The sequence below is a fragment of the Malurus melanocephalus genome, unplaced genomic scaffold, assembly GCF_030028575.1.
Source record: "Malurus melanocephalus ecotype Western Australia unplaced genomic scaffold, MMel_1.1 scaffold_8, whole genome shotgun sequence".
Lineage (NCBI taxonomy): Eukaryota > Metazoa > Chordata > Aves > Passeriformes > Maluridae > Malurus > Malurus melanocephalus.
This window is the reverse complement of record NW_026623240.1, coordinates 5,218,967-5,230,218: the sequence shown is the minus strand read 5'-3', so window position 1 is coordinate 5,230,218 and position 11,252 is coordinate 5,218,967. Positions and strand designations below refer to the sequence as shown.

General features: G+C 36.0%; 1 protein-coding gene across 9 annotated transcripts in view; it reads left to right on the top strand.

The window, feature by feature from the left end:
- The window catches only part of ADGRL2 (adhesion G protein-coupled receptor L2), a 376,824-nt gene extending 366,310 nt beyond the window's left edge, over window positions 1–10,514 (top strand). For 3 of the 9 annotated variants that reach the window (XM_057374925.1, XM_057374951.1, XM_057374934.1), the window contains 4 exons: window positions 1,646–1,774; window positions 2,196–2,292; window positions 4,981–5,109; window positions 8,436–10,514. In XM_057374925.1, the coding sequence (XP_057230908.1) occupies window positions 1,646–1,774; window positions 2,196–2,292; window positions 4,981–5,109; window positions 8,436–9,190 (1,110 nt within the window). In that variant the 3' untranslated portion in view covers window positions 9,191–10,514. Of the gene's footprint in view, window positions 1–1,645; window positions 1,775–2,195; window positions 2,293–4,980; window positions 5,110–5,336; window positions 5,419–8,435 lie in introns of all 9 variants that reach the window. The other 6 variants (XM_057374988.1, XM_057374998.1, XM_057374960.1 and 3 more) reach the window with 4 other exon arrangements.
- The last annotated feature ends 738 nt before the right edge of the window (window positions 10,515–11,252 follow it).

Here is an 11,252-nt window from a genome sequence, read left to right as displayed (position 1 = left end):
GTAAAAATACARTTTTGATTGCTATTGTCTCTACTGTGTAGTGGGTTAGAGCATTTAGTATCCATTAGGGTCCAGGAATGTATTTTTTTAGGTGTTACACAATCTAGAGATGAAGTATATAGACCTACTTTTTCAGACTACAGAGTTAAAAATTATAATTCTAAGTTGTTTCATTTCTGTTTCCATTTTTTACATGTCTTTTGTGCTGATATGGATAGGGGTTGACTTAAAATGTGTACCATACACTTTTATAAAAAGCTGAGTTATTGTGTCTAGCTTGAAGTTAAAGCACAAATTATTCAACTTTTCTTCAACCTTGTTCTTTATAGAAATTTCACAGTATGTATTCCGTGAGTAAAACTCCTGTTGAAAGCAGCACATTACATATGTAAATCCACACTTAATTTTTTGCATTTTCTCCTCTCCCCTTTTTGCATACACATAACTTTCTGTCTTATATGTTCATAGGTCAGGCAGAATTCCCAGATTAGCTGAAATCCCACTTTTCACAGAAACTCAATAGTCTCATTGATATAGAAAAGACACTTAAATTCCCATGTAATTTGGTGGAAGATTTATGAATTCAGACTTACACATCTATACAAATTCTATCTACTGTGTCCTTTCACTGACAGCAGTCTTGCTGCCAAGACATGCACACACTCTTCTGTTATCCAAAAATAGTTGTCATGAAGCAGCCATGGAGTATAAGAGAATTAACTGCTCTGTAAAACGATCCTGATTACTTTTATGGCAACTGTTACCATGCATAACAAAATGAAAGTTTCCAATAGGTCACTGGAAACAGACGGTGAATAAATGAAGCCCAAATACTGTAATCATTCATTAGTTTTGCTGCTCTGTTAGGCAAAAAATACCATAAACAGTGGTATATTCAAATTTCTAGATTCAACAAAGACAGGAATTAGAATGTTATGTTTTGGTCCTAAAAGTGAAAGATACTTCATTACCAGACTTTATGATTCAAAATGTGGCTCTGRAACGCTGACAGGTGCCTCCACCAGCATATCTGGAGCTGTGCCTGGAGTGGGGCAGTGGTGTTTGTGAGCTCTGTTCAGTGCCAGAGCAGGTGTGACCATCTGAAGGAGCAGCTGGATGAGTTAMACAGAGTCACTCTRCATGAAAATGCCTTTACWGGYRCTGCAAGTTTTKCTCTCTGTATTGGAAAGCATCACAKRAGGGSMGRTACTGAGCAGTGCTCAGCCCTTCTTGCCTGCTGGGATGGGAGGACAGGCTTTCTGTAGTTTCTGCACCAAAAACTCATATAAAAACCACTATTTTCAGACAGCATTTCATTCAGGTAAACTTAACTATATTAATCTAAAATATGAAAATGAAATAAAAACAATTCTATAATTAACRCAGTAATGATTATTCAGGGACATCTCAAAGAAGTGTGTGTGTATGTACCGTGGAAATAGCTGGTTCCAAGCTCCTGGGCAGCTGCTAATACTGCCACCGAGTAGGGAGAAATACATGGCTTTGCTAACAGCCAGCAATTCACCAGACAAGAATTAATTGTTTGCTTGAAAAGTGAGTCATTTCAATGCAAGGTTCATGTGTTTTTGCCAGCATTTATTTAAGACTATTTTGTGTGCTAAGCAGTGTCRTTTTCCCCCCATAGGTACGCAAGGAATATGGGAAATGCTTCCGACATTCCTACTGCTGTGGAGGACTTCCAACTGAGAGTCCCCACAGTTCAGTGAAGGCATCAACAACGAGAACCAGTGCTCGCTATTCCTCTGGCACTCAGGTAACAAAGATTTTGACAGCATCTTTTAATTACCTTATTTATGAAAAKCCTGCTGAGATGTCTTCCAATCAGAAGGACTAATTGTCTGCTCATTATTGTCAGTTAGATGGCAAATACATACTTCTGCACAGTAGAATTATTTCTTTTTAAACATTTCCTTTTACTTTGGTCTAATACAAACACCCTTTTATTCTTGTAATTTGGAGCTGGTTTTTAGGAAGGTTTATACCACCATGTTTCATTTAAATGAAGTTTAATAAATTAGAGTTTTAATAAAAGAAGAAGGAATTATCACTACGTGTTAGAAGAATGGGTTACTTTAGGCTGAAATAAACACAAATATTCTACATACTAGCACATGAGTAGGAAAATATCTTTKTGTAACTTACTATGCTTTTGTTTCACTGCTTTACGTTAACAGAGTCGGATAAGAAGGATGTGGAATGACACTGTGAGAAAACAATCGGAATCATCTTTTATCTCAGGTGACATCAACAGCACTTCAACACTTAATCAAGGTCAGTCACTGGGAACATTTCAGTTTTAGAATCCGTAAATTTAATACAGATTTAATATCATTTAACACAGAAGAATTGAAAAGAATGTTTAAAAAAAAATCTGGAACAAATGTTTTCTAAAAGCAGAGTTTTAAAGTTATCCACCAGCACTTTTTCAAACCATGTTCCCTTAACTGGCCCCTGCTATAGAAGTTAAATTCTTCCATTCATGGGAATGTATTTAAATTAGTTTCATCAATAATTTAGCTTAAAAGCAAGATCATWATTTTAAATCTTTCCTAACCTTTATAGGTTAAATCTGAAATAGAAATATGAGTGCAGTAACATTTTAATGCRTATTTGACTGATTTTTAGGTGCAGAAATTTTCCCAGTGAAATCTAATTGATATCATTTCTATGCAAAAGATGTCTGTAAAACATTTATCTTTTCTATTTCAAAGAGCATCATGTCTGTAACATGGGGGAGAATCCAGATTTTCAGGCACAGAGAAGTCAAAACTCAAAACTTCTCAGCTCCAATAGACTTTGAAATCTGTGACCTCATTTTCAAGTCCAGATAAAAGACAAGGGTATTAACCAAGACAGATTGTCCCTCCCTTTCTCCCCTCCACCCTGTGTTTTTAAGGCAGTTTGAGCCAGCAGTGGAGAGAGGACTGCTCTGTGCAATCCAAGTTCCAAGCATGATCCACCCACACCCCAAAGTGAAGAGCAGGTAGCCATGGTCTCGCTGCAACCAGTTCCTGCTCAACTCAGAAAGTTTMAGACAGGAAATTCAAATTCAGGATTTGGTGGCAGGGATATGTACGTTCATTTKGGAAGTAAAAATTGTGGTGTTTGCAAAAGCATGATTCTGTCAGAAAGCATGATTCTGTTTTTGTTATTTGGTATTTATAGAAAGTGGGTAGGACCTGTGTGTCTCTCTGCTCCCTCCCATCTCCCCATGAATCCTGCATGTTCTGGTAAAAGCCAAAATTGAGTAACTTCTCCTAGGTAGAAAATGTATATTTTTCATGTCCCCTTCAGAGTTTTATTAAAATTAAAAATGCTGTCTCTGATTCCTGAAGTGTGCTCTAACTGTGCTGCACTATTASTTAATTCAGAGTTGAAAAAGTTCTTGGAAGCTTCTCCCTGTTTCGAGTTCCAGGCTCAAGTCRCTGGAGATCTTCTGCCATGATTAGAAAAATTGGTATCAGCTCTATTCAGTTATAACATTGTCAGTGAYAGTACTATCTCAGTGATACATACGTATAAGGATAGTTGAATAATTGATGACAAGTTTAATTCTTCCTTTAAAATAAAAATCAAGCTTTAATTAAAGTTTTTTTTCTTGTGGCATAGACATTTGTATTGAAAAAAATTCTTCACTATAAATTAAAAATAATAATTCTAACCAAGATTAAATATAGTACATAAGGGGAAAAAAAAAAAACCAAGCAAAATATATTTCAGTTATTATTTCTAGTAAGAAGTACTTTACAGTGGAAAAAGACAATAATTTTTTTGGTTGATCACTAATACAAACTTTCAAATAGATAAGCATAGTCAGACAATAATTCTCTTGAGTGTTAGAAATTTCTGCTCATTTCTGCTACTAAGTAGCTATGGRAATACAAAAGCATTAATATTTGAAATATATAATACCATTCCTTGCCAAATAAAAACACTTATACTATAAAAATACAATGACTCTTTAGTTGTCCTCAGGTCTGTAATACACTGATCCCAATGTACTGCTTTGCGAAGTAATGGAAAAGAAACTTGAATTTTATCTTATTGAAAGGCTTAAATTAATTTTTAAATCACAGCATTGTGTGTGGGATTTTTTTGTCATTATTCTAATCAATTTTTCTTGCAGTAGCTAGCAATCAGAAATTAACTTTTTAATAATTTCTCAAAATATGCTGGGTTCTTCGTGATTATTCTGAGTATTGTTTAAATGGTGTTGCACTAACATGTAAATTTGGTGTCAAAATGTCTGTTCTCGTAGTATTTTTCTTTGTCTTACATTGTTTGTAAACTGATAGTTTAAAGAAATTCATYATTCGAGGGATTCTTTTTTAAAACCTGGCCGATAAATTTGCAGCATGAACGTCCCAGGAGAAAATGGGAACACTCTGATTTCTTAGAGCAAATATTTTGCTTTCCCCTCAGCATGCATACTTTTGCATATACTAAGATATGCTTCTTGCAATTTGTCGTCCACTGTCTGTTTGRAAACAGCAATTCCCTTCCACTATTTGTGTGTTTTTAATAAAGTGAGTCACAGCTCTGATCCTGTCATAAGAGGTTTTGCAATACCTTTCAGTTCGAGAAATTCAGTTCTCTCAATTCTGGACTGAAGTGTTCCATATGACCATTTTTTAAGTTCTAAGAGCTTTATTTAGTACCTTGATCTCTAAGCATTTAATTGCTACCTTTGTGTAACAGTGATTTTGTATATATTAGTAAATATCACTTTCACTAGATGTTTACTCTGAGGATTTGGACAGCACCTGTGAATTACTGGAATCTGACAGTATTTTCCTGCTCCCATTTCAAATACGTAGCTCAAATACATCCAGAAATTTTCAACTGAACTACATTTTAAAAATTTTACTTGATTCATGATGAATAAAAATTATTCTTATTGAAACTGTCAGGCTAAAATTAAGGAACTGACATTTTTTTTTTCTGTTTCTTTTGCTTTAGGAATGACTGGCAATTACCTACTAACAAACCCTCTTCTTCGACCACACGGCACTAACAACCCCTATAACACATTGCTCGCTGAAACAGTTGTATGTAATGCCCCTTCAGCTCCTGTGTTTAACTCACCAGGTGTGCTTATACTTCCTGAATAAAACRCTTTTCTTGGCTCGCTCCAAATTCCCTCTGTTCCCTAGACAGAAACTCAAGTTGCAATTCCCCAGCCGAACAGTCTGAATTTCTGAAATAAATCTGAGAAATACACTGTTGCCAATGTCAGCTTGTAAAACTGCACTATATTATAGTAATGCCTTTGCCCTAACAGTATTTACCAATAATTATCCATGTTTTTAACACAGGTGGCATAAATCTTAATATACTATTAAAGGACTGACACCACATGGTCCGAGAGCCCATCTTCAAGATATATATCACTTAGAGGTATCATGTCTATGCAATGTAAGGTTGACTCTAAAGCTTGCTGAGAAAATCCTGCTTACGGAATGGATTAGAGACTAAAGCAGTGCAAGGCATCTTGACACCTTTGGATACCCCGGTGCAGAAAATTGTATCCAGCATCAGATCTAAACTATAGTATAGTGCAGCTTTATGGGAGATCATTTTCCTGTAGGAAAATCTTGAGATTAACAGTTAGAACAGTTTAGTTCTGCAGGAATAAAGGGTGTCATCATTTACCTAACATTTTGTTGTTGCTTTATCTACTTGCTTTTTTTAACAATGTTGTTGCAATTCATCARTAAATATCTTGCAGATACTGTTTGATGAGTCATAAGATCACTTTAGTGTAATTGGAACGATAAATCTTTTTCAAAAGAGCTCATAAAACCTTGTTTCCAGTTTTTATTTCAAGTTTCCTTTTTAACTGAACTGTAGTTTCTATTTTCATTCTCTTGTTTTCTTACTTTCCTTATGCTTTCCTCTAGCAACCTACAGAGAGACAAGTATGGGAGTAAAACTTAACTTTGCCTATCAAATGTAAATTTTTTCAGCATGATTTTTAATGGGCACAATTAAAACATAACTAGCGGTCATGAAGTAGACTCAGCGGGCAAGTGGTTCACAATTTGCAAATGAAATGTTTCCACATTCAAAAAGTACTTGCATACTGCTTTTTGGGAAATTACATGAGGTCTGTAGCAAACCCTATTGGTAACACAAGTGATGCAATGCTGAAATAATTTGCTGTTTAAAACCAAAGCAGTGTCATGCCGAAATGCTTAACAATTTACTTATATTTTTATATTTCTACAGTAATCTTGCTACAGGCTATGAAAGATTTCAAATTAATTACCTGATCATGGGCAGCAAAATTTGCTTCATCAAACCAATTTGAATATATTCTAGCGTGCTTAACTCTGCAGTATATCATAGAAAACTCATTTTGGATTATCAGATGTATTTTGATATCTGTTTAGGAGAGGAAAAGAAAATTAAAATTACAGAATTAAATCACTTTCATGAGGGAAATGAATCCAGCATGTGGTCCATGTGTTGTCTACTTTTATAAATGCCATATGTTCTGCATAGCTAAATCCAATGCAAGAAAATTCTTGGAACATACATGAAATTGCAAAACTACAAAGTTGTTTAATCAAAGCTTAAAGAGACCTTTCAAACAAACCTCATCACTGTTTAAATTGGTACACATGGAGAAGAGTTAACAATAACACAAATGCAAAATGACTTGCAAATTGCTCAGAATTTATTTGGAAATTATTACTCTATTTTTTAAAGTTGGAGACAAAAATCTTTTCATGAGAAAATGCAATTACTTTTTAATTGAAAACAATATTTCCAGAGAATATTGAATTTTCTAGGATAAGCTGCAGCTTTAATTATAAAAAAAATCCACAAAATGAGAAAACATAAAATCTTTTTCAAAAAACTTTTCCCTTATACTCCTCCAAGCCTTGCATATTATGCAGCAGCCTCACAGTGGTCAGTCTCATTTCAGTAAAGTCACTTCATTCTTTCTTTACTTCCAGACATATCTGTAGATAAAGTGCTTTTCTAGAAATGCTCTAACCATCTGATTTCCATGGTTCAGACTGTTTAATTTCTTGCTAAGTTTTTCTTTTCCTTTTTCTTTTTTTTTTCCTTTGCTTGGGAAGCACTGTGCTGTCATAGTTTACATGTCTTTGTGTCTATAGGAAAACCTCTTATTTATCAAGTTAYCGGAAAAAATAAAAAGCCAAAACCCAAAGCATAAAGACTTTAATCATCATAAGACTTCATTTTTCCCCCTCTTAAACTCCTTTTCATGTTTTCAGCAGATTTACCCAATCTGTCATTCCCTCAACAGCTATGAGATATCAGCCATGGCTGATTTCCTCTTCCCATTCCACAACTAATATTTATTCTTTGGTTTAATTTCTGTGACCCATACTTACAGAAATTCCTAACATTTCTGCATTTGACTTCCATGCCCATGGTAACTGTGGGCCTAACTCTTAATTAACTATTGTGGTTCATTCAGCGCTGTCACTGTGACTGATGCAGACTGCAGGCAAACTTTGACCTTTAGGAGCTTGGGGCCATTGTTGGCAGACAGAATATTAGTGAAAAAAAAATTACACTAAGTGGGAAAAGAAAAGCTGTTATTGCTTAGTAATCTAATTTGCTGAACCCTTGCTCTGACTAAGTTGCTGAGAAGCTCAGTAATTCTTCATCATGTTACAATAAATCATTTTACTTTCTTTTATATATCAGCTACTCTTAGGCCAGATAGCCTGAGCAGACAGACATGATGTGAGTTGTCCAAAGTGAGTCATTCCACCTGCTGTCTATCGTGTTGTTGGATGGTGCTTGTGGGCCCTGGTCCCTGTAGTGTGAAAGATGGCTGTCCTTGTTCCACATAAATTCTTTGTATTTATCCATTTTTTTCATTCTTTTCTTTACTTCATCTCCAAAAAAAAAAAAAAACAGGAAAAAATGTTAGAAATGTTGTTAAAGTAGTTGCTTGCCAGTTATGTGGGTTTATGTTGTACATTTACCTTCAGTTATGTCTGTGATCTAATTCCTTTTTAATTTAGTGTCGTTTAGGACAAATTCTGTTAATTTTCTTTTTCTAAATCATGGTGATGTACTTCAAAACATAGATGTTTCCAAATGAATTGCTTTGCATTACATATGCAAGGGCATGGAGTGAACAGTTCCTTGTGGAAAAGTCACAGAATTGACACTAAATTAAGAAATTCAAATGCCACTATTCCCCACAGGAAACAAACACACGTTACTATTTTTAGAATGCATCTTTCCTATAAGGTGTGCAACTGTTTACATTTGGGAATGTTCAATAACCTAACTTTTCTCAAGTTTTACTTCCAAGTACAACTTTGTCCTGAACTACATTAAAGAATTTTGTTAAAAAGAAAAAAGACAAACGAGGTGTTAAACACACATGAGGCAATAACCAGAGCTGTCCTTTTCTATTTCAGGACATTCACTGAACAATGCCAGGGATACAAGTGCCATGGATACTCTACCGCTAAATGGTAATTTCAACAACAGCTACTCGTTGCGCAATGGAGACTACAATGACAGCGTGCAAGTTGTAGACTGTGGACTAAGCCTGAATGACACTGCTTTTGAGAAAATGATCATTTCAGAGTTAGTGCACAACAACCTGCGGGGCAGCAGCAAGAACCACAACCTGGAGCGGGCGCTGCCGGCCAAGGCTGTGATCGGCGGCAGCAGCAGCGAAGATGACGCCATCGTGGCAGACGCCTCCTCTTTGATGCACAGCGACGCCCCCGGGCTGGAGCTCCACCACAAGGAGCTGGAGGCGCCACTCATCCCCCAGCGGACTCACTCCCTTCTGTACCAGCCCCAGAAGAAAGTGAAGACCGAGGGAACAGACAGCTACGTCTCACAGCTGACGGCCGAGGCTGATGACCACCTCCAGTCCCCCAACAGAGACTCTCTTTACACGAGCATGCCCAACCTCAGAGACTCTCCCTACCCAGAGAGCAGCCCTGACGTTGAAGAAGATCTCTCTCCTTCCAGGAGGAGCGACAATGAGGACATTTACTACAAGAGCATGCCAAACCTAGGAGCTGGCCACCAGCTTCAGATGTACTATCAAATCAGCAGGGGTAATAGCGACGGCTATATCATTCCCATTAACAAGGAAGGATGTATTCCGGAAGGAGATGTTAGAGAAGGACAAATGCAACTAGTRACGAGCCTTTAATAGTGTAGCAGAGAAATATTAAAGGCCACGTTCAAGTATTAAAAAGACTCAATTGGCCCCATGCAGGCTCCCTCATATCTGCTCGAAGAGACAATTCTGTTGACCCTGTGGTTCTCCAGTAACAGGGATGACTGGACCTCGCAGTTCTGTGAATTTTTATAAAACAAAAACTTTGTATATACACAGAGTATACTAAAATGAATTATTTGTTACAAAGAAAAGAAATACCATCCAGGTATTTAAAGATATCTTCTGCTGCTGAATTTAACAAAATTGTGGGAAAAAAAGAGAAATAAACACTTTCCAGCCATTTTACTGCAGCAGTTTGTGAACTAAATTTGTAAATATGGCTGCACCATTTTTTTTTTCCTAGGCCTACATTGTATTATATACAAGGTGTAGGCTTTAAAATCCTGTGGGACAAATTTACTGTACCTTACTATTCCTGACAAGACTTGCAAAAGCAGGAGAGATATTCTGCATCAGTTTGCAGTTCACTGCAAATCTTTTCCATTAGGGCAAAGATTGAATACATGTCTAACCACTAGCAATCAAGCCACAGGCCTTATTTCATATATTTCCTCAACTGTACAATGAACCGTTCTCATGAAAAAATGGCTAAAGAAATTATATTTTGTTCTATTGCTAGGGTAAAATAAATACATTTGTGTCCAACTGAAATATAATTGTCATTAAAAAATAATTTTAAAGAGTTTGAAGAAAATATTGTGAAAAGCTCTTGGTTGCACATATGTTATAAGCTGTTTTTCTTACACTGTTCATAGTACGATAGTTTGTTTAAAATGCAAGTTCTACCTGTTTTCACTTATTTTTCACTGTAAACAGTGTTCTGCTTTGACAAGTTAGTTTTTATTCTTAAGTTTTGAATTTTTATTGCCAAAAAAACCATAATTTGGGGAGAAAGTTGTTTTAGAAGCCAATTATGCCAAGCCTTGCACAAATTTGGTATAGCTAACAAAGATTGTAACTCAATTCCCTGTTCATTCTTTAATCAGGGTTGGGTGGTAAGGGGTAAAGGGGACACTGGACACTTATCACAAGCTTTCTCGTGAATAAAAGGTGCCTGTCCTTTAAAAAAAAAATAAATAAAACGTAACTATTACTCTTCCATATTCCTTCTGCCTATATTTAGTAATTAATTTATTTTATGATAAAAAAAATCTAATGAAATGTAAATTGTTTCAACAAAATTCTGCTTTTTTCATCCCTTTGTGTAAACCTGTTAATAATGAGCCCATCACTAATATCCAGTGTAAAGTTTAACACCTGTTTGACAGTAAATAAATGTGAATTTTTTTCCAAATAGGCAAAATGTGCATTATTATGTATGAAGCATAATTGGCATCAGCAGCCCTTCGACCCAGATGTGTCCTGCCTAGAATGGCATCTTTACATTTCATGATTTAAGTGTCAAGAATACAACAGAAACTGTCTGTAGCTCCACAGAAGACAGGTCGTCTTTACTGTTCTTTTGTCACAATTGAATAGGATCAAACCCAGACAGGTCATTAGGAAAATGTACTGTAATTTCATATATTTACATAACTTTTAAGTAGGCATCTGCACTGAAATTAAAAATAAGGTGGTAAACGCCACTATCATATTCTCGTAATTAGCAGTTAATTATTAGTGATGAAGATACATTGTTGCAGTGGGGAAAACGTGAATAAGCAGCATTTGGCTAGCGCTCTGAGTGCTGTCTAAATAATTCATCCATCATGGCGCTGGTTTGTGTTAGATAAATAAGCACAAATGTCCCTATTTTTATCAAGCTAGAGMGCTGCAGAAGGCAGCTGATGCCCAAGATGTTATCTACAAATCACTGGCTAAATTGGAAGTCTGAAATCTTTGCTGTGTTGATTCCCGAGCCTCTTTTGTCCCTCTCATCCAGGGCCTTTCAAAGATAACATCAAGAACTGCATTTGTTACCACTTCCAAAATTGCATTCTTTCAGATAACTCTCAAGTTAGTGCCCCATCATCACAGGGGCCACGGTTTCATGTATGGCCACTGTAACTCGCTGTATAAGAACAGCAAAAAT